Below are 24654 nucleotides of genomic sequence, written 5' to 3' on the forward strand. Positions count from 1 at the left end.
TGCTGGTTGGGCTGGTCTTGAATTCCCAACCTCACGTGATCCGCCCGCCTTGGCCTCCCGAAGTGCTGGGATTACAGGCGTGAGCCATGGCGCCCGACCAAGAGTTTAGTTTCAACATGATCCAATTAATCATTTTTTCCCTTTGTGTGATTATGTTGTGTTCTCTTAAAAACAAATCTTTACTCCAAAGCACAAATATATATATATTTTTTCCCCTAGAAGCTTTAACCTTTCACATTTAGACTTGGAATCAATTTAGAAGTAATTTTCATGTATGTGTCATGTAAAAGCAAAAATACACTTTTTCTATATGAATATCCAGTTGACCCAGCAATATATACTGAAAAGATCATTCTTTTCTCACTGCACTGCAGTGTCACCTTTGTCATCAAGTGACCACTTTATGTGTTTTTTATAGTAGTGACATGGTTTTAACTGATTATAATTTCCAGTAATGAATGGAAGTCGAATGCTCAAAGTCTCAAAATACAAAAAATGCTGAAAGCCTTAATTTAAGTCTAGGTAATTTATAGTTTACATGTATTCTGAGAGGGCAATGAAAACCCTATGAAACAGTTTAAAATATCCTGGTTAGTAATGAGAGGATAAGAGGAAAGTTATTACTGCATATTCAATGGTGTGTTTAAGTTTAGTGGGAAATTGGGTCCTTACTTTCCAAGTGTGGGAGGCAAGATTTAAGACAAAAATACAAAGGAACTGTGTACAAAATTGTGTGGTGGAGACCAAGATACAAATGAAGGAAAAGACCAGTGAGGGATGGAAGAGCCAGGAAAGGTTTCATAGAGGAGTGCGACTCAAATCCTTGAACTGATTTAGGCCTGATTAGGTCACTCTTAATGCAAAATATTAGAGCCTTCACTTTTGTTTTCTATAGCTCCTTAATACATGAACTGGATGACCAAATCTTACTCTTACTTGCTTAGATGCCGCTAATCCACCAATTACTACTGAATTTTAGAAGAGACCGGAGGTTCTAACCCTGAATGCACACTGAAACACCTGGGGAGCCCTTAAAAAGTACTTATGTCCAAACCTCATCAGACTAATGATATCAATCTGTGGGTGTGAGGCCAAATCATCAGTATTAAACGCACTCAGGGGATCTAAATGTTCAGTTAAAGTTGAGGACTTCGAATCAGTGGTTCTCAACCCCAGTGATAGAGTTGTCAGGTAAAATTCAGAACACCTGGTTATATTTGATTTCTGATAAGCAAGTCTTTTGTCCCATAGGAGAAATATAGCAATAACTGAAGACATTTTTGTCATAACCATGGATTGCTGTTATCTAGTAAGCAAATTAGGGAATGCTGCTAAACTTCCTACAATGTCTAGGACAGCCCACAGAACAAAGATCTGGTTCAAGACGTCAGTAGTGCAGAAGTAGATAAACCTGCTTTGGAGCAACAAGAGTCACAAGGAGAATATAGAGTTGGAACTAAAAAGAGAGTTTTGTTCAAATGTAATAGCAATAAGGACTAGGTTGATATTACAAGTAACAGAAGCCCAAGAAAGACATGAAGATTTTAAACTTGAAGCTAGAGAACTATTGTTTGAAGTCAAGCATTCTATAATTGAATTTGTAGATACATGTTTCAGTAAGTTTTCAAAGAAATTTGGAGCAGATAGAGTTCAATGTAACGAATTCCTAAGTTTATGAAGTGGCAGCATTAGTTAACCCGAAAGTTCTTTCACTTTAAATTCTTCAACTCTTTGATATTTTTGATCAGACACTTAATAGACTTCTTGATTATGACCATGAAGAGTGAATATAGAAAAATATATATAACTATTGGACTAACGGTCAAGTCCCAGTGCTGGGACTTAACACTAGCTGTGTGACCTGATGCCTGCTCCTGTTTCCCATTTTGTCCACTATAAAATGAGGAATGTGGATCACATGATCTGAAATATCTCTTTCTGCATTTAATTTCTATGTGCTTGGTAAATTTTCATCTATGTAATCAGCATTCAAGAACAAAAATTCCTAAGTTCTTGTGAAAACATAAATTTAACAACAAACTTTTCTTCAGTGATAGCTCTAATAGTAATTTCAATGGCTCAGTCTTATTTTAAAAGGTAGCAAATTTATGTTTGAGATACATAATTTTGCAAACTCTTTCTTGTCCACGAGGTCCTGATCAAGTGAACAAAGTTACCTGAGCTGTTTTTTTCCTGTGGTACATAATAGTCAACCACTTTGTATTATTATCATTCAGTTAAAGTTCCTTGGGTTATATTTCTAAAACCTGAATCTTGCCATAATACTTCAGAAAAAAAAGTTTTTAATTAACAGTTACTGCTGATCATAGTATTTGTTTCTGGAAATCCTGTTAAAAAGCAAGTTGATAAGGAGTCTCACCACCATGTACCCTTTCTCAGTACAACAGAATGCACTGAGTTAGCCACCTATAGGGAATAAGTATCATTTTCAATCAGTAAGTGACATTTCATAATTGTTAAAGCAAATGTTGAAATTTCAAGGGAACTTGCGTTAAAGAATGGTGCAAGGTAGGAAATGGCTGAATAAGCAAAATACACATTAGAAATAACGAGTGGTGCCAAGGTACCTGACCAAATTCTGTATTGTGTAAAACTGTCCTCTGTACTGTGGGATGTTCAGCATGAACCCTGTCCTCTACCACTAAGTTCTGTAGCACAACTCCCCCATATCCCTCCAAACTGTGAAAACAAAAAATGTCTCCAGACATTGCTAAATTTCCCTGGAGGGGCAAAGCTGCCCCAATTCAGAAGCAATGAGAAAGCAAAAACTAGGCAAACAAGTGTGATAGCATATATGATCATAGAAATTAATTTCACAATGTTGAGTAAAAGCTTTTATATATATATGTATGTGTGTACATATACATGTGTGTGTATATCTATATATAAAGCATCAAAAGAGGCAAAATCAACCTATACTAAGGAAATTTGGACAGTGGTTACTCATGGAAAGGGCAAGGGCTGGGGCATGTTAAGTACCTAGAAGGGAGCAGGATGAGTATGTCTGAGGTATTCGGTGTTTTGATCTGGGTGCTGGTTACATAGATAAAAATTTATTGAGGATATATGACATGTGCATATATATATATATACACACACACACACACACACACTTTAATAAATGTTATTCTAAATGCTGTGGCAATCACTACACTTCATCATTTCAAAATGAATGAAAACTTCCTAGCTCTATATCATAAGCAACACCTCTTATCAAACGACATGTTAACTAAGCTAGGGGTTTTAAAACAAGGTGTGATTAAAGTTATCTCCATGTAGTCCTTTTCAAAACAGGCATTTCATGAAAAGACAAAAAAACAGAAAAAAATCTATTTCAATTCATTTTGTAGAAGTTACTTTTATTCCTTAGATCTGCCTATTTCTATTAGAAAAGGTTCAAAAATGAAAGATAATTCTTTTGAAGTTTCTAATGCTGTAAAAACAAGCCCCATCTCAAATGAGGCACCTTTGTAAAGTACTGCAGCTTCCACCTATTGCTAAAATTGAAAAAATAAATTTGGCAGTTAAGGCATAGTTTTATTTATCTGTCTCAACTCAAGAGTTAAGAGAGAATTACCTTTTTTAGTAGGGATAAGGACAAGACTCATGTGTGTTTAAAGATGTACTATCCTTCTTCTTCTTTTCCTGAACATAAATTATTTCAAAGTAATACTCAGACTGGTACCACAACACTTTAATAGACAATAAAGATAAAAGAAAATTTGAAAAAGTGAAGTCTAAAATGAATCCAAAATTCTCAATTGCATTATTAAAAAGAACTTTAAAAAGATTAATACAGAAACTTAAGAATCAATAATGATGGTATTTTAAAAATATTGTAATGAAAACACACGTTACTGTAACCAAATGTGTGATTTATTTTGGGAAGAAAATAATTAAAACTGAGGCCTTTTTCCAAAAAAGGGGAGAAATAACAATAGCAGATCATACCCTGGTTACAAGCTAATTACCACATCCCATACAATGTGGATGTGCCCAATGTGTATTCAATGATACGAATAACGAAGATTTGCAATTTTAAAGTCCCAAATCATCTGCCAATGTTGTAAATTCATAAATGCTGAAATAAATACTTAGAAATAAGTCTATTTTAAAAACTTTAGTCTGACAGTGTTTACAGATCAATCCAAAGATCACATACAAATAGTACAGCAAATAAATGGACATTTCTGCTAATTTCCACTTAATTTCTTCATAATGTGGCTGTCTGGTGTTGCATTAGTGAAGATACTTCCGACAACTACATGGGTACCCCAGAGACTATGACGAATCACTTTACAGCATCCAAGGTCATCAACAGAGAATCCTAAATGTCGGTAGCGTTCATCAGTTTCAAAAAGAGTGTTGTTTGTATATGGTCCAAAAAACTGAGGAAATAAAAATGAAGTATTTTCATTAGTAAGAAAGACATTTTAGTAATAATTTTTAGGTAAACTTGACACCTATCCACTTTAATATTCTAAATATTTTTAAAAAACTAAATAAGTAAAAAGTCACATGCAACACTTAAACTGCCTTAACACCCCTTTCCCCCAATTCCTATGCATTCCGGAAATGTGAAATGATCTAGCAAATTTCATGTTACCCAGAATCAAACGCATAATATTGCACATCGTTTAAAGATGGAATAAACTTTAGACAATTATCTACAGTTCAACATCATTTTCAAGACAAGGAAACTAAAGACCAAGCAAGTTTTCCATTTCTCGATACCTTATTTGACTTTGAGAAGAAATGGTATCTATTCCTATCTTAAGATTCAAAAAATGATTTGATTACTACTTGTTACTGAAAGATATATCCAGAATTTAAAATGTGACTACAGTGATAGTTCAGTTATTTCTTCAAAGTACAACCTTATAAATGTTAATTTCCAAAAATTTACTGGTCTAAGTATTTATTTTTACCACCTGTATTTTAATCAATTAATTCTAATAATAATTATTTCTTCCTTACAGAAACTAGACTGGACCAATTTATAGTTTTCAACTTATAAAAAGTAAACACACTAATGCAATGCAACTCAAATATAGAATATCTACTAGTGAGAACAGAAAGTAAAAACATTTCTAATTAAAAAAATTAAAGTGATGGAGAAACTTAACTGTGAGTGATAGAGGTCTCTCAAAAGTTGTGAATTCCAGTGACTCACAGTAGTATTTATTTGGGTAAAATTGTGAGATTTTTAAAAAGTCTTAATCTATTACCAAAGTTATAAACAAATTTTATAATAAAAATCATCTCTACTTCACATAATTTGATTTTCAAATGATAATTACTCACTGCCAAACCAGATGATGGGTCAATAAAGTCAGCCCAATATCCCTCAGCTCGAAGAGCGTAGCAAATTTCCTTAGCACCATTGATGAACTGCATTGAAAGTCACAAATAATATGCTTAAAGATAGCATTACTAGAGATTGTTTTATTTTTAAAGAAAATTTTAAGTGACTATGTTGTTTCAGAAAAGAACTCAAGATTAATAAAAAATAAAAACCAATGGCAAATTAGACTATAAAAGTATAAGATTATTCTTACCATCCCAGAAGATTGTTAATACAACACTTTATTTTAAAAAGACTAAATTCTATACATTTTCTTCTGAATTCTTTCTTACTTTATGAACTACTTGTAATCAGTTCTGTGCTACTAACTTCTGAATCTGTCATAAACTATCCACTATGGTTGCTATTTTCTATTATTATGGTGATAACAGATATAGGTAAAATACTAAATAGGTATTTTAATAGAAATAGGTAAAGGAAAACAAAATGCTCTTAGTGAAAAGATCTGCAACATTCATTTGTTTGAATGAAAGTTGTTTAAAAACATTTACTTGTTTGTGTGTCCTTCAAAATACATCTATCTACTCACATAGTCATGAAATCATTCTGAAAAAACACATAAAAATAATATAACCTGGTAAATGGTGTACAGTTAAACAAGGTACTTGCTTTTCATTATATACTCTTCTCTATCTTTTGTATAGTGTACAATTACTACTACCATGTGCATGTATAAAAATTGTGGTCTTACCATCCTAATTTATAAGCTATTTTATTAGCTTTATCAGAAGTCTAAGTAGTGAAAAGACAGTAACAAATATTAAGACCAGATTACAATGTTGAAATAAAGAAGAGATCATGAATGTTTAAAAACAAGGGCACACAGCTACTCGGGAGGCTGAGGCAGAAGAATTGCTTGAACCCGGGAGGCAGAAGTTGCAGTGAGCCGAGATCACGCCACAGCACTCCAGCCTGGGCAACAGAGAGACTCCATCTCAAAAAACAAAACAAAACAAAACAAAAAAATCAAGGGCACAGTTCCACTTTGGCCATAACAGAGTTAACAGGTACTGAGCTCGCAATCCTGTTGTAAAACTATAAAACTGATCAAAATATACAAAGTAACTATTTTTAGACCCTGAACAACAGGTGAGACAAGACTATGATCTTTCAGAGAAGGGAAACAAATGAAAAAAAATCCCCATATTTGCCCCAGCTTTCTGTCTGTGGACATTTGCCTGTCACAGGGCAAAGAACTAGAGCCCAAGCAAAGTGATGGTGTCACTGGAGCTGAGGAGGTAGAAAGCAAGAGTTCGAGACAAGCTGAGGCACCTGGGATTTGTAGGGCAAGGTACTGGAAATGAAGGAGATACATAAAATGGCTCCTGAGTTAGTCCGCAGAACTATTCACCATGATTTCTTAGCTAAGGGCTGAGCTGTGCACTCATGAGGCAAGATTCCAAGAGGCCTAGAGATCCATGCGTCATGCAGTGCTGGGAGACATGGATTTCCGGCCCATCCAGAATGAAAAGGCCTTACTGACCAATTGTGGTATTTCAGCTGAGATCTCCAAAAGTCCAAGCCTTACAAATCAAGACTATATTGTAATTCAGAGGTTAGTAAGCTACTGTCCAAGGGCCAAATCTGATCTGGTGCCTGTTTGGATAAACAGTTTTACTGGACACAGCCATGGCAATTCATTTACATATTGTCTACAGATGCTTTAACAACACAGGGGTAGAGCTGGGTAGCTGAGACCCTAAGGCCTATAAAAGCTAAAATATTTACTATTTGGCCCCTGTTAAACAAATTTTATGGGAGCTCCTTCTTTTGGACTAGCCTCCTGCACTAGGTCGCAGGAGATGAGACCAAATCGGAATGGAGTCACTCATGCTAGGTACTGCCTAATCTAACTTAATTCTGAAACAGACTAGTTTTCAAACAAACGAACAACCAAAAAAACCAGGATTCACAGCAACCAGTCAGAATGGGCCTAGTTTACCTAAGCCAGCATAAGAAAGCCACCTGTGTTTTAACCCTATAAGGAAAGTAACTTTGAAAGGAATAATCTGCTTCTTGTTTCCAATTGCTGCTTTCTCCAGCTCTTTGCCGTGTATAAAGCCAGTCTCCTCTGCTTAGTTGTTTGTAACAATCTATTTTACAGAATGAGGCATTGCTTAATTCTAGAATTTCAAATCAAAACCAATTAGATCTTTAAATTTGTTATAATTTGTCTTTTAACACCCTTTCCAGAAAAAGTTAGTTGATCTAAGGTAACTTTTCTCTTCATACTTTCTTGTAAACTAACAATAGCCATTAAGATAATACTGTATTCTTTAGATTATCTTCCATATTTAATATTTATTGCTGTATTTTATTAATCCTCACAATTCTTAAAAATAGGAAAACTACTGAATACGGCTTAGAAAACAGTTATTTCAATTTAACGAACAGATGAATCATACATAAACTACAAGGAGAGCAAAACAATGCAATGCAATCAAATGTTTACAAAGGTTAACTGAAAGAATCTCAAATTAACACAAAGCTGAAGTATTTTTCTTAGGATTTCTGTTCACCAACACTGACATCTGCTGGAGGAAATTAGAATAGATTTAAACCATACAATATCAAATATTTACTTGGAGAGCTAGGTGTGGTTCCAAAATAATCACGAAGAAATCTTTAATCAAAAAAAATATCTTTTTTCACAGAAAATAAAATAGCTTCAGTCATTACAAAATTAAAACTCTCAAGTTGAAGCATGTTGCTATTCAAAGCCCTGAAACTGGTTACAGGAAACTAACTTAGAACTATACTGGAGTCAGTATCAAATTAGGTTCAGAATCTTAAAGTGACCAAAAACTAGAACCACTAATGCAATATACATGTGATAATATTCTAGCACTTCAATGATAGTGATGAGTATATATTTACTAAGCATTATTTTAATATGTAAATAGAAAATATCCTACGCCTCTCTATAACTCCTTTGTTAATCAGTATATAATATGCTTGTGATTGTCAAAAACCACACAAAATCTATTAGCAGCTATATGACATTTAAATGTGAAATTATAATATTGCTGAATATGTAAATTACAATATACTTTTACAAATAAAAACCATACATCTAATCCCAAAGAAAACATAAAATAATTCCTAATATCCCGCATAGAAATCACTAATGGGATTTTTAAATTCAAGTTAGTGACTTGAACCCCTCAGCTAACCTGAGTTGGAAAGAACTGCTAACACCCAGGGTAAGCTAGCATGACAGTTTATATACTAGAACAATCTTTTTGGTGGGCAAATTGGAAGTGTCTTATCAAAATTTAAAAGGTAGATACACACTGATTCAGCAATTCTCTATTTAGGAATCTATAGATATTAGCATGCATAAAAGTATTTGTAAAAAGATTGTCACTGCTTGTTGCCTATAATAGCAAAAGTTGGATTTTAAACTTATAAATGACTAAGAAACTTTTATAAGAGATGGGAGGTCTCACTTTGTTGCTTAGACTGAAGTGCAGCTCCACCTCTCAGGCTCCAGTGATCCGCCAGCTCAGCCTCCACAGTAGCTGGGACTACAGGTGCGCACCACTACACCTGGATAATTTTTTTTTTGTAGAGACAGGGTCTCGCAACATTGCCCAGGTTGGTCTCAAACTCCAGGACTCAAGCAATCCTCTGGCCTCAGCCTCCCAAAGTGTTGGAATTATAGGTGGGAGCCACTGCACCCGGTTAAAATTCTTAAATAATTTAAAAAGTGTATGGTTTACCCATGTGATATAGTGCTATGCAGATTTTATAAAGAATAAAATATATCTATGTATAAGTATGGAAACATGTCAAAGCATACTTTAGGTTAAAAGCAAAACAGAAAAAAACGTGGGTATACATTATTATACTGTTATTGTATCGCATATTGTTACTGTTTACTCTTGGAGAGAGCTGGCATAATTTTCACTCATTATTTGACATGTTCTAAGCCCAGGAGAAAGGCGATAGAGATGGAGGGGAAGATGGGGAGATAAAGGGGGAGATGGAGGAGGAGCGGGAGGGGAGGCTGAGGGGAGAAGGATAAAGAGTTAATTTTACCTTTTTGTCATTTTCAAAATTTTCCAAAATAGACTTTTTAAAAATAAATTGAGGAAAGTAATAAACAGAATCTAAATTTTTAAGGATACTAAAAAAGCACTTTTATTCTCAAAAAAGATGTAAGTCCTTTAGTATTACAACACTTTGGAGGAAAATGAATGAAGGGTGGAAATGACAGTCATCATTTTAAGACACTGGTTCAGTTACTTAAATAATGACCATAAAATTAAATTATTAGCAATTAAAAGAATTACCTTTTCTAAGAGCACTTCTCTTTCAATTTCTACTTCTTCACTCCAAACAGTCATATCATTCTTAGTTTTCTGTGTTACAGTCAGAATCAGTAGTTTGTTATTAGCTACTTCTGGAAACAGTGATTCAAAATCTACAAATAAGAACAAATATTCGAGGTGGAAAAGAATTTGATTTTTAAAGAACAAATTTTTAAAGAAGGATAAAAGTACTTCTTTAGAAAAATGCTGATTAAGTAAAATTACTGTGGCATTAGATTTTTATAAATGTATATTATTTTTGAAAAGGGTAAAATTAAACTTAGTTTTGTTTACTTCTGCTTTTGTTGGATGAACTGAAATATTACTACCAACAATCCTGAAGGGTAAGTAGGATTATACATTATTTGGGGTTAATATAATTTTCAAAAATGCTTACTAAGATTTTTCAGTATTATATTAACTCATAAAATTATAATTCTAATAATCACACAGGAGTAAAAATGCCTTTAATTTAGCCTTAGGAAAAAAGTTATAAAAATTTTACTCTTCCTATCTAATGGCAGCATGAGGTCAGATGTCACAGGACATTTGAAAGCCTTTATCTTGGTCATGCAATCACTTCCAGCCAGATACAGTAAAATATAATATTAAGGTATAGAGCATTCCAATTTCTAGAGAGGACATTACTCAACATATTAAAAAAACTACTAACAGTATTTCAAAGTATAAAGCATGACATACCTTTTCGCAGCAATTCTGGACATGTTTGTATTGCACACTCTACTCTGGCACTTTCAAAGTAAGTTTCTGCACTGTTAATTTCTTGTTCAACAGGTGCATCATTACCCTAAGGAGAACAAGGATGTAAGTCAACAAAATCTGGAGTTCAAATAAAACAGTATCTTGCCTGTTATAAACTTGTCTTCCTTAGAAAGCTTTTTGTTTGTTTTTACAAATAATTATTATCTATCTTGGAGGTGAGGTAATAATGTTTTTTCATTTACTCAAACTTTTCTCTACAATGAATATAAAATTTGGAAGTTCAAAAAATGTGAATACAGCAGAGCATGAGTATATAAATATACTGATATTCTAAAACTTGCTACGAACAGAAATTGGCTAAGTAACTAAAATGCCGTAATGTGTCTCATAATGTTACATCTTCTATTTTATGGTAATATATTTAATTATCTTTTCTTCTATAATCTGTAAAATGGGGATAATGATACTAACTTACAAGATACATGACTAAATAATACAGCCTCTCCTACAGGAAGAGCTTAGAGGCTTTTATTCAACTGAAATTTACTGAGAGCCTACTATACATCAGGCACTATGACAGGAGCAGGCACTGCAATGGTAAAAAATTCAGTCCTCACTTTCAGCGATTTCAGGCCTAACAAAAAAAATAAGCACAAGCACATAAATGCAATCCAATATGACAAGTGCTATCGAGTTACGAATAAAGTCTTCTAGGGGCATAGATGAGGAAGAAACACTTTGCTGGGAGGAATCAGGAAATGATTGAAATGGTGGTATTTGAGCTACAAGTTAATGTGTTATATCTGACAGGTAGAAAAATAGGTGGTATAGAGATTAGGAATTCAGGAGGAAAAATAGTAAGTATGTTGTGACTGGAGTACAGAGGGAATAGGAAGTAGTGGCAGATAAGGTGGGAAGGATAAGGGATCAAAATTGTGAAATGCCATTTATTCAGCATTAAGAAATTTGAACTTTAGTCTACAGGCAATGAGAAACAGAAATATCAAATGCAAAAATTAGCCAGGAATGGTGGCATATGCCTGTAATCCCTGCTCGTTGGGAGGGTGAGGCATGAGAACTGCTTGAACCTGGGAGGCAGAGGTTGCAGTGATCCAAGATCGTGCCATTGTACTCCAGCCTGGGCAACAGAGCAAACCTCTGTCTCAAAAAAAAAAAAAAAAAAAAAAATTCTTGTGGGCCAGAGATTACTACTATCCTCATCTGACATATAAAGAAACAGGAGTGGCCAGGCGTGGTGGCTCACGCCTGTAATTTCAGAACTTTGGAAGGCTGAGGCAGCCAGATCACGAGGTCTGGTGATCAAGACTATCCTGGCCAACATGGTGAAACCCCACCTCTACTAAAAATACAAAAATTAGCCGGGTGTGGTGGTGCACGCCTGTAATCTCAGCTACTCAGCAGGCTGAGGCAGGAGAATCACTTGAACTAGGGAGTCGGAGGTTCCAGTGAGTCAAGATCGCACCACTGCATGCACTTCAGCCTGGTGACTTCATCTCAAAACAACAACAACAACAAAGAAACAGGAGCTTAGAAAGGTTAAGTAATTTCCCCGAGGTCACAAAATTAAGCAAGCTGCACAGTCAATCTTTGAACCCAGATTTATTCTATCTTCATTGTGTGTCATGCTATAATGACTCTAAAAATCCAGGTAAGACAAACAGGCCTTGAACTCTGGCAAATAATTGAAAGGACACTAATATTTTAGGAGCAACATGAGAGAAAAAAGTGATGTGATTTATATCTATAGTGATATGATGGAGAGAGAAGGTTGGTGCTCTAAGTTTTATCTTAGGAGAAAGGGGAGGATGGTTATTCCACTAATAGTATTGGTTATATGGGAGTTAGAACAGGTTTTTAAGGAAAAAAAATTATTACTTCAGTATTAAGACACACAAAATCTGGGGACTTGTGAGACATCCAAAGATGGTTCAGTAGGCATATAGAAATATAGAACTGGAAATGTCAGAAAGAGAAATACTGAATTAGAAATTATAAAAACATAGACTGTGGAGGAGGCCAAGGGATTAAGTGACCAAAGGGTGATTCAAATGAGAAGTTGTAGGACAGCAACTTAGGGGAAATGTAATTTAATTGACAGACAGGAAGAACAAGGAGCCAATAAGGCTGAGAAGGAATTATCTGATAAAAAGATAGGACAGGTCAACCATGTCTCAGTGTCAGGTCATCTAATATAACTCAAAAGTAAGGAATTGCTGCTGCTTATAATATGGCTTTGATTAAAAAAAAACACAACTCAGCCTAAAACTATGCAAAAATATGAAAAATGATAAACATCAGGGGTTTGACAGGAACCCTGAATTGCATGTAGCCTTCCACTTAAATAATCATAAATGCAAGTTTAAAATGTTTAAAAATGAAAAAAAAAAGCCAACCTTAAGAAATTGTTTAAGAAAAAATAAACTTATGAAAGTGGGTCCTTTTTGTTATTATATCTGAACAATTTCAGAGATCTCAAATTTTTCTTAAGCTTTTAAATGGCTAGAGGAATACAGAACCAGTTGGAATTAGATCCATATACAAATTTAATTACCATTTATTAAAAGTGAAAAACAGGAAACCTAAATTTCCAGTATATAGACATAATTAAATTGTGTATATCTAGAGTAGTTACTTAAAAACATATTTTTGAAGAAATATTTAAAAAATATTATAATCTACAGTACAAAAATTATATAGTAAACACTTTGTAGAGGACAATGCCAAGTCTTCCAAAGCTATATATGCTGTTTTTGTATATACAGGTATTGGAATTGATTTTTAACTTTTTCTTTCTTTTTTTTTTTTTCTTGAGACGGAGTCTCGCTCTGTCGCCCAGGCTGGAGTACAGTGGCCGGATCTCAGCTCACTGCAAGCTCCGCCTCCCGGGTTCCCGCCATTCTCCTGCCTCAGCCTCCCGAGTAGCTGGGACTACAGGCGCCGCCACCTCGCCCGGCTAGTTTTTTGTATTTTTAGTAGAGACGGGGTTTCACGGTGTTAGCCAGGATGGTCTCGATCTCCTGACCTCGTGATCCACCCGTCTCGGCCTCCCAAAGTGCTGGGATTACAGGCTTGAGCCACCGCACCCGGCCGATTTTTAACTTTTTCAACAAAAGTAACATGCTTATAATAATCAGGAGTAATATAGCATTAACAATCAGGAAACCACAATAAATGTTACCAACAATTTACCTGAAACTCATTCACATATTGTGCCATCACAAACTCATGTCTTTCACTTGATAAAGGTTCTGCTAGAACATCAGGCAAAGTTTTATGAACCAGGCTTTTCTTCTGTGAAGCAGTCCCATTGAGGTGACAATCAAAACCTATGTTCCCAGGAAGCTGGAACCTCTGATCTTGAGGTCCGAAGGGTCCCATAGTTTCATCAGGCCACACTGTTCGAGAGCCTGAAGAGAAACAACAAAAGGAACAGTTTCTCCTTAATAGTCAAGTATATTGGTAGACTGAAAGAATGTTCTTCTTAAAATTATGTATATTTTTATCTAAAAGATCTTTAAAATCTGTTTTCCTGTGTGAGTATAAATAGTTTCCTATTGTTTCCAAAACACTAATCAAAGCAACTGATTGACAGATTACAGGCAAGTCTGTTATTAGGGGAAAGACTGAATAAAATAATCCATACTAAGAAATGCTTGAATGTCATTAAAAAGAAGACAATAAACCTTTACGTACTGACACTGAATGAAATCCAGGATACAATGCATTAAAAGAAAAAGCTAAGTCAAAGAATAGCATGTATAATAACATTTACATCCTCATATTTGTGTATTGTTTTGTTTTTGAGACAGGTCTCTGTCATCCAGGCTGTAGTACAGTGGCGTGATCGCAGCTCACTGAAGCCTTGACCTCTGCAGTCCACCTCAGCCTCCCAAGTAGCTGGAACCACAGGTGCACACCACCATGCCCAGCTAATTTTGTTTATTTTTGGTAGAGACAAGGTCTCCTCCTCCCTCAGCCTTCCCAAGTGTTGGGATTATAGTCATGAGCCACTGTGCCAGGCCCATGTTTTTAAGTAAAGAGAAGATCTAAAATGGAAGACGCTAAACTTAGTAATGGTTGTCTGGAGAGGGGCATTCTGCTGCTGTCATCTGGTGGCACAAAACATGAATGGGAAAAAAAATCATGCATCACATGACCTAATGCTCTGTTTACCAGCCACATGAGTTAATATGGATTGCAAATACAGAACAAACCACATTACTTTATTCACTTAAAACTTAAAAACAACCCTAACTTATAAAAAATTCAAAAAGATTCAGAAAAGAATAAAGCAGAAAATTAATGATTACTCAGAGTAGCGATTTGGGCTTACAGAAACAGAGGGACAACTGCTATGCATATTACTTAGCAATAAAAATAGATATTTAAAAATATCCTGTCAGAGAACTAAGTAACTGAAAATAGCTATGTCAGTATGGCTGCCTCATTCCTAGATCATGAGCCACCATATCCCTCTTCCACACTTAGGGCATACATCCCCCATCAATCATGGAACCATTTCCTGCTGAACCCAGATGATGTCTCAAGATTCTCAACATAAACTCTAGTCCAATGCTTCTCAAACTCTAAAGATGTACTTAATATACATCTGGGATCTAGTTTAAATGCAAGTTCTGATTTAACAGGTCTGGAGTGGGGCTCAAGATTTTGCATTTCTAACAAGCTCCTAAGTGATATGATGCAGATCATGTTGAATAACAAGGCTCTATACAGACAGCCACTAATGACTACTCAAGTCACTTCCCAAGAGAAAACCTGTTAGCTATTTTTGAACAAGATGGTTTTTAAAGGTCTAACAATCTCTAGTTCTCTTTACAGAAAACACACGTCCCATATTAATAGTAGATTTGGGCAGTGGATTTGACCGTATGTTTACTGGTCATTTTAGGTTTTCTTTTCTGGAAAAGGCCTATTCATGTCCTTTTGTTTTCTGATTTTTCTTTCGGGTTGTCTTTTCCTATTGATCTATTACAAAATCTTTATATATTCCAGATACTAATCCCTTACATAATTTGAATGGCAAATCTTTCATTTATTATAAATATATGGTTAGTCTTCGGGTGATGTACATTGGGTAGTAGTCACGAGAGTTAGAAAACTTGAGCAGGATGGACGGCTCTGAATGTTCAAGTGAACTAAATTACACTGTAAGTAATGTGTGCCATGAAAAAAGGATTCCATGTCCAATATCTTTAGGACACATTAGGTTAAGTTTCTAAGAGTCTTTAATATTTTAGTGTGCATTATAAGCCTCCAAGACAGGAATATGGCATATAGCATTTCTCAAACTTACCTACCAGAGACTATCCCTCCTACCCCCACTTTTTCTTTTTAACCTTGAAAAATGCTTCATGGCTTGACGTTAGTCTAGGAACTACTGCTGAAAGCAATGAAAGGTAACAGGTTTTTCAAGAAAGTGACGTGGTTAAAATATTTTAGAATGATTAGCATGGTAGCGGTGAACCAAACAGATTAGAAGAAATAGACTTTGTAGAAAGCAGGTAAGTTCAATAAACACTAACACATAAAAAGTACAAGGTACACTTACAAAATTTAGCAAAGAATGGGAAGAAATAATAATATGGTTTAACAGGACCAAAAGGAGATTTGTTTCAGGGAAGACTCTATGTTTGAAGACAGAAAAAGTTTAAGAAGTTTTAGAAACCAGTACTCATTCTTTCTTCCTTTTTTATACTGTAGCTTTCTGACATAAATATATTTAGGCAGAGCTGTGATTCATTTTCAACCGAATAAACACAACTTTAGAAAAATGCATTAACCCTTAAGAAGAAATATTAGAGGAAATACAACTAGAAACGTTTTAAAACAATTATAAGTAAAGCAATAACAACTTTCACTTACATATATCTGGAGGTGCAGCGGCCACATGAGACTCATCTGAACCTGACGATCCTGCAGTCGAAAAGGCTCTGGGATTGACAACCCTTTTAACTAAAGAGCAAAATCCTGGGAGATAGGAAACCAGTCTGGCTCTGTTACAAAGCACCTAAAAATGACACAAAATTAAAATTATTTCTTCTGAATATAAATGTTATACTTACATAGACAATCTCTGGCAAATCTTCACACTGCAAGGTTCTTTTAAAAACCAACATTCTACTTTTACTGAACACCTACCATATGACAAGCATTATGTATATTTGTAATTTTAAAAATAAAAATAAATATTGAAAAAAAACAACTAATGAGTTAGTTTGGGTAAAAGTCTATGTACTTTTCAATGAAGGCTAGAATTCAAGAGTGCCACACATGAGAGAATAGACATCTAAAGGTTGTCTTACTTAGACACACTAAAAAGGTAGCACAACGAAGAAGATTCTTCTATCCTCAGTAAAGAACTCTCAAAACATCTCTTTGGACCAAAATGTTACTTTCGAACTTTCCTCTCTTCTTTTACTGCTATAAATTATGCTAATTCTCTCCCATACTGTCCTTTCATTGTGGTTTCACGGCAATGTCTGCTTTTCTCCATGTCAGCACATATCTTTGTGGTACATTTTTTTCTGCTTATATGTTCACTTACTGGAGTGTGAGGTCACACATTACAATGGATGAACGTGTAAATATCTTTCATTCATAAATTTTTTCACTAAGTACTTGGGTCAGAACAATTTAATGCAGGGATTGGCGAATGATTTCCCAATACAGTCCACTGTTTTGGTAAATAAAAGTTTTACTGTAACATAGCCATACTAATTTATGTACTGCCTATGGCCACTTTCCCACCATAATGGCACAGTTAAGTAGTTACAAGAGAGATTCTATGGCCCACAAAGTCTAAAATATGCACTATCCGGATATTTGTATTAAAACACATACACATACACACACACACACACACACACAGTGGCAACTCTCAGTTTAGTGAAAAAGATATAAGAACAAACACCAAATCATCTGTGAAATGCTATGAAAAGATCTGAATAATTGTTAAGAAATCGTTGGGAGAAAAGGTAATAAATTTCATGGAGGATATATTAAGCTTTGAAGACAATAAAAATTTGCTTGGGAAAAGGTGCATTTCAACCAGTGACTTTCAGGAACAAAGGAATAGAGACATATTTCAAAGAGTGACAAATTCAGTGAGGGTTGGTATAAGAATGCAATAAAAAAAAGTCTGAAATTGAACTTATGGGCAACTATATAAGACTGTATATTTAACTCAGATGGTAAAGGGCTTGTTACATCAAGATAGTAAGTCAGAATTTTAATTTGTAGGCAGGAAACAGTCAGAGTAAACGGACAAAAACAAAGGCTGTTTCAAGAAATGTACCACTAAGGGCGGTATGAAAAATGGACTGGAGGAGCAGTAGAGAGGTGGTATGAAAATTAGTTACCAGGATGTTGGAAAAATCCAGCCATCTGACACTTGAGAATTATTCTATTTCCCTTTCACAAAGTACAGTATTCTAAAATTCAACCTATTTTTTCCTTCCACCTTTGTCACCGTTAAGTATAAGAGTGCTTCCTAACTGGTCTTTTTGTCTTTCTGAAATAATTTCCTACAAATTTACCCTCACTTCCCTTACTCTACTTTTCAGTCACATAAAAATATCTCCCCAACATTTCCCATATTTCTCTTCATTCTTTATACTGCCGTAAGATTTCTTCTAAAAGATACTGTTTCCTTATCGTTCTAGAAAATTCTAGCAAATTCTTACTTTTTAAGACCTGTATAAATATAACCTCCTTGGTGATACGTGTCTCCAAAGAACTGTCTGCCTAAAATTTAAGCAGCCTCTCTTGGGGTCTGTACCCAACTTGCCCAAAGAAACAAAAATGGTAATTATTTGGCTTTTTACTTACAAACAAACTCAGACTTTTGGGTATTTATATAGTACAAATTTACCTTTACAACTAAGGATATTTAAGAGAATGCCCCCAAGATCTAAAGGAATCTAAAATTTCAAATTCCAAAAATATTTTCAGCAAGGGCTCAAAATAAGCAGCAGCAAAATAAAAGATTATCTGAAGGGGACAATATTTGAGAGCATGTAACAGTAATAATCAATTGATGTTGGACACTATGGGTCCAAGTTCTATAATAAGTGCTTTACATATACATTGTTTTACTTACTTTCCATAACAATTCTATACACTGTTATTAGAACTAGTTTCAGCATGATTAATCTACAATCTGCGATCATTCACATCGTTTCACAAGCAAAAAACAGAAGCAAAAGGAAGATCAAATTATTTCAAAAATTGCCTATTATTAATTATTATTTCAGCCTGTCTATCAAGGCCATTAGATTATATTTTGACATTCTTTTCTTGCTGATACAACTTTTAACAAAAGTTATATAATAAAATACTAATTTTGTTCCTAGCCTAAGAAAATCCAATCACCAAATTTCATTTTAATGGCAAAATAAACCAGTATCTAAATTGCCCACTGAAAGGGACAGTTGATGACAGTACTAATCTGTTTCAAACCTTACCCATTAACCTGTAAGATTCTCAAATCTTGGCTGGGTGCAGTGTAATCCCAGCACTTAGGGAGGCAAAGGCGGGTGGATTACCTGAGGTCTAGCCTGGCCAACATGGTGAAATCCTGTCTCTACTAAAAATACAAAAATACAGGCGTGGTGGTGAGTGCCTATAATCCCAGCTACTTGGCAGGCTGAGACAGGAGAACCACCTGAACCCGGGAGCCAGGCTTGCAGTGAGCGGAGATCCTGCCATTGCCCTCCAGCCTGGAAAACAAGTCTGAAACTGCATCTCAAAACAAAACAAAACAAAACTCAAATCTCTAATTGTGGAAGTGGAGTATTTTCTGACCACCTGACAGATTTTATGACTGGTTCAGCTGGTGAGCATAATAAAAAATAATTGCCAAAAAGCAAGACAAAATTACAGCAGAGAGTTCATTTTAGTTTGAGGATAAGTACATATTTTATATATGATTAAATTCAAACTTCTAGACTTAGGAAGATGACATGCTAGTATGTTTTAACTTTAAAATCCTTATTAGTATATAAAAAGAAAGTGCCTTTTGTGCACTGCCTTAGGACTAGGTTCTGCTTTTGATCATGTGAGAAAATACAGTCTGTACAAAAACTAAAAACCGGTAGTTTATGCAGTGCATCCACGTCTATCCAGACATTTTTTGCAGCCCCCAGTGTTGCAAGATATTTGAATTACATTGAGAAATTGAAATATTTACACAAAAGGTCCAGAAATTTGGCTCTTCCTGAAAACTCAAAAGATCTGGTAGTATTGGACTCACATAACCAAATGGCATTAGTTAGCAACAAATCATTGTGGCTAAGGGAGGCTGTTCCCCTTTTAACAGAAAGGCTTTGTCATAGTCCCTATGAAGGCATCTTAATTTACCTGTCTAGACTCTGAAACATCAACATTTTTGCCTCTTGTTACAAGAAACACCTATCTGCATATTTCATTAGTAACATCCATCCAGAATTTACAATCCATATAAATTAACACAAAAATTGTTAACGTACATTTGGATACTGAAACTTAAAATTTACTTTAATATGAACTTCTTTCTAACAAAAGACTTACAAAAGGATCTTCCCTACTGAACTATTATAATTTATTCATTTAAACCAAAATAAAACCAGGTCAAATAATAGCACTCTATTCTACTTCAATTAATTTCTCTCCTTTGAAAGTGCCACATACTTCTTTTACAGGATTCTTTTCCTGTGCAGGTTACGGGCAGGCAAAAATTCACCGTAGAACTTGGCCAAGACTAGTAATCTACTCTTATGACTTGTCTCTATAATAGTCACACTTTAGACTTAATATATCATGTTCAATTACAGAAATACCATCCTGGCTAACTGCTGCCATATAAGTCTTCCTAGCACACAGCTTTAAGTGAATAATCACAATTTAAGGAATAAAGTCTAAATTACTGAGTTCGGCATTCAAGGTTCTCATTTACTTGGTACCGACCTCACAATTCAATCTTATCTCCCACTTACCTCTTTCACACATCTTACATTTAGGTTAGCAGGGAGCAATGACTTTTTAATTTTTCAAAGGGGTAGGCGGGTGGGGAGTTCTATGAATATACCTTCCTGTCCTTCCCGCTCATACTTTAGACTATACAAATCTCACCCATCTTTCAAACCTTTCAAAAGTTAAATGTTTCCCTCATGAAGTGATCCCAAACTCCTCTCCACAATGCCTTGAATCTGCATTGCACCTTTGTGTAGGTTCTAAAAAAATTATTACTTTATACTTTAATTGTAGCTGTTTTTATATGTCTTATGACCGCTACATATGAATTCTATAGATAGGATGTGTCTAATCACTGGAAAGTTACAGTCAATAAATATCTCTGGTGTGTGACAGTATCTCCTGTTCTTATTTTGTAGGATTTGGAAGTTCACTTCCAATACAGAAACGGTTAAAAAAAAAAAAAAAGGAAAAAACACCCTTCAGTTTAGCTAACCCAAAAGATGAAAAAGGGCCTGGACATAGATTCTAATATTTACTGAAACGCTGTATTTAAAAATATCGAAAGGGTGCTTGAATTTCCACATCTGTACAAGTCAAATTGTATAAATAGGTGTATGTGCAGTGAAAAGAATGCTACCACCTTCAAAGCATAACACGATTTCACACCATTTGCTTCCCCTGACACTTTTGAGACATTATGTCTAACTCTATGCCACCCAATGCCGTCATAATTAAACCCGTTCTTTCATTTCCTAACATTCCCAAACTACTTTACTATGCTGATTCTTAGGAGATAATGTACTCACATTGGCCATCTCCACTGGAGAGGACAGTTCGCAAAATAGCTTTCCTTTGGTAAAGTTATTCCTGGGAAAGAACACAACAAAACAGACGAGTGACCGATTAAACTTCAACAACAGACAACTGAGGTAACGTCCACTCTTCGAAGGCGTGTCCTCCACCACGTCAGGACCAAAGTCCAAGCTCTCCCGTACCCTAAGGAGGCCAGAACTCGCCCCCATACCGGGCACAGATACCCCAGCCTCAGAGCCCTTCCGGTTTACAGCCGCGGAAAATAAACTCGGACCAGATCAGGGCGGGGAATGGGGGCTGGGCGGCCACAATTCAGTCCCGGGAATCGAAGCGGCTGCTTTAATAGAGGTTGGGGCTGCATAACAACAGCTCCAGGCAAGCTTCGGGCTAAGCTGAAGGATGAGGAAGCAGAAAAGAGACTAAAGACAGAGGGACAGGATGGCTGGGGACAACGACAGGGACCCAGTGAAAATACAGGCAATACCGAGGGCTGTAGCCCTAACGAGCAAATTTGGAGGGGCTAACGTGGGCGGAAACCGTCCGTACCAGGTACCACCACGGTCTCCAGCTGTCCCAGAACCAGACTCTTCCTGCCGTTAAAATGGCGGCGGCGACTGCAGCTGTGGTAGCGCCTACGCTGGCGGTGACCAGGCAGAAGAAGTTGCTTCTGAGCGCGTCGATGCGAAGGATCGCCGAACCGATGATGCGCACGCGCAAAGTAGGCCTACGTGGAACCGACCTGTCACTGGGTTAAAGGCGTGGCAGGAGAAAAGGTGGAGCGAGGGTGATTTGGGTAGATGGAGAGGAGGGCTCCCAACCTGCGTTAGGCGGTCAATTAACCTTCCTGAACTTGATGCGTTTGATAGTCTTCCCAACTTAAGCCTTTCTTCCTGCCTCCAGGAGATACAGCCTTCTGTTCTTTTTGTCATAGTTGTTTATTTTTCATGAAAAGCTGTTTTTGAGCATAGGACACTTACCTCTTTCTGTGTTCCCATGCCTACCACAGTGCCAGGCTCTCAATATGCTCAATAAATAAATATTAGGCGATTGATTTGTAAATCGTATATCATTTTCATGTATCTAATACGTTTTATAAAATTGACTATTCACAATAGCAAAGACTTGGAATCAACCCAAATGTCCATCAGTGACAGACTGGATTAGGAAAATGTGGCACATATACACCATGGAATACTATGCAGCCATAAAAAAGGATGAGTTTGTGTCCTTTGTAGGGACATGGATGCAGCTGGAAACCATCATTCTGAGCAAACTATGGCAAGAACAGAAAACCAAACACCGCATGTTCTCACTCATAGGTGGGAACTGAACAATGAGATCACTTGGACTCAGGAAGGGGAACATCACACACTGGGTCCTATTGTGGGGAGGGGGTAGCGGGGAGGGATAGCATTAGGAGATATACCTAATGTAAATGACGAGTTAATGGGTGCAGCACACAAACATGGCACATGTATACATATGTAACAAACCTGCACGTTATGCACATGTACCCTAGAACTTAAAGTATAATAAATAAAAAAACCCAAAAAACTAAAAAATAAATAAATAAATAAAATTAAAAAAATAAAAATTGACTAAAGCCCATAAGCTCATATTTTATTTCAGCTGTCCTTAGTTTCCAGCCTGGTGTTCTTTTCCGTTCCAGGTTCCTGTCCGGAATACGTCACCATGTCTCCCCAGGCTTCTCTGGACTGTGAGCGTTTCTCAAACTTTCCTTGTTTTTGATAACCTTAATAATTTTGAAGCGACTTATAGGTCGTTTGGTCAAATGTCCTTCAATTGGATTTTGCCTGTATTTTTCTCATGCATTGACTGAGGTTGTAGGTTTTTTTGTTAAGAGGTAAGGTAAAGTTATCTTCTCATCACGTCATGTCAAGGGTATATACTATCAACATGACTTATTACTGTTGATGCTAACCTTTATCACCTTGTTAATGTAGGGGTTGTCAGGTTTCTCCACTGTGAAGTTACTCTTTTTCTTTTCCTTTCCATGCTATACTCTTTGGAAGGGCATCACTCTGTGCAGCCCAAACTGTAGAAATGGGAAATTGTTATACTCCACCTTTATGAGGACAGAGTAACTTCATAAATTATTTGGAATTCTTTTGCATGGGAGATTTGTATGTACTCCTGCATTTCTTTAAGTATTCAATCATTTATGTCAATATGGACTCATGGATATTGATTTTACATTTTGGGTTATAATCCAATACTACTTTATTTTGTTGTTCATATTGCTTCCAGCTTTGGCTATTGAGATTTCCTTTAGTTGGCATTTGTGTCTTTTTGACACACCCTCCTCTTTTTGTGTTTATTGATTTTTTTCTTGAGCATTTTCTTAATTTCTATAAGATGCTCCAGGCTCATTTTGTATATTCCCTGCCCCAATCCTAGAATCAGCTACTTCCCCATAGAGCCAAGGGTCCTTGTAATGAAAAATGATATTAGAAATAAAGATGTGGACAATTGGGATATTGTTGCCTCTAGACCCTCTCAGCTGACAGAGAAAGGAAATGTCCATGCATATGCTAACCTGACTAAATATGCATATCTGTAAGTATTTATATATGTATCTATCTGTATCTTTGACAGCTACACAGGAGTTCTAGGTTCAAGTATTAGAGCTGTTATCTTCAGTTCAATTCCAGCACCACCTGGATCATTGTAGCCTTCTCCCCTTACTTGTCTGTAACCTCCCACTCCAGTGTGAGACACTTGGCTCTCATCGTCTGCAATCCATTTACCTAATTGTGCAATTACAGGTTACATGTATAATGGATTCAGAACCGTTAACCCATATTCAGAGTACATGTATAGTTGTTTCTGAATTGTTATCAGGTATACCTGTGAGAAACAGATTTACCTATTAGAGTACAATGCTTATGGATAGTTCTTTTGCTTTTAATCTTATAGATTCCACTTATTTTCAACTGAAGTCAGCAACCCTCCATCCTACCTCTACCTGGCTTCAGTGAAGTTATTTTATATGCTCCTAATACAGTTGTAATCTTTTGCCACAATCTGCATTACCTACTGGGATTCTTTGAGTTTCTAAGATTTAAAAAAAAAAACTTCCTCCATTTAAGTTCTCTTTGTGCAATCCTCACATTGCACATTTATTTTTTTCTTTTCCTGTGCATAGTAGCAGACAGCTGGTCAGTAGTGGGATAGAAGTAAAACATTTTTTCACTTTAAATTTTCTTTCTATGAGATTTGACAAATCCATACGTAGTGTCATGGATCCACCATTATAACAGTGTCATACAGAAAAGTTACAGTTCTAAAGAGATCCCCTTTGTTTCATCTAGTAAACCCTCCCACCTTCCTATACCTCTAGCAACCCCTGATGTGTTTACCATCTCTATAATTTTGATTTTTCCAGAATGGCATAGAAATGGAATA

General features: G+C 35.8%; 1 protein-coding gene across 1 annotated transcript; it reads right to left on the bottom strand.

Annotated features, from left to right (window-relative positions):
* Positions 1–3879: 3879 nt before the first annotated feature.
* Positions 3880–21954, bottom strand: MMADHC (metabolism of cobalamin associated D). The gene is made up of 8 exons (XM_023217455.2): positions 21775–21954; positions 21222–21282; positions 16327–16471; positions 13633–13850; positions 10402–10507; positions 9682–9812; positions 5326–5412; positions 3880–4409 (listed from the first exon to the last, which is right to left on the bottom strand). The coding sequence occupies exons 2-8, from the start codon at positions 21228–21230 to the stop codon at positions 4215–4217; spliced, it is 891 nt and encodes a 296-aa protein (XP_023073223.1). The 5' UTR covers positions 21231–21282; positions 21775–21954; the 3' UTR covers positions 3880–4214.
* Positions 21955–24654: the final 2700 nt, after the last annotated feature.

Source organism: Piliocolobus tephrosceles, chromosome 11 (genome assembly GCF_002776525.5).
Source record: "Piliocolobus tephrosceles isolate RC106 chromosome 11, ASM277652v3, whole genome shotgun sequence".
Classification (NCBI taxonomy): Eukaryota; Metazoa; Chordata; class Mammalia; order Primates; family Cercopithecidae; genus Piliocolobus; species Piliocolobus tephrosceles.

Coding starts and splice junctions, on each gene's coding strand:
- MMADHC (XM_023217455.2), bottom strand. Junction 9,813..10,401: donor TCCAGAATTGCTGCGAAAAG/GTATGTCATGCT, acceptor TCTTATTTGTAG/ATTTTGAATCACTGTTTCCA. Junction 4,410..5,325: donor ACCCATCATCTGGTTTGGCA/GTGAGTAATTAT, acceptor TTATTTCCTCAG/TTTTTTGGACCATATACAAA.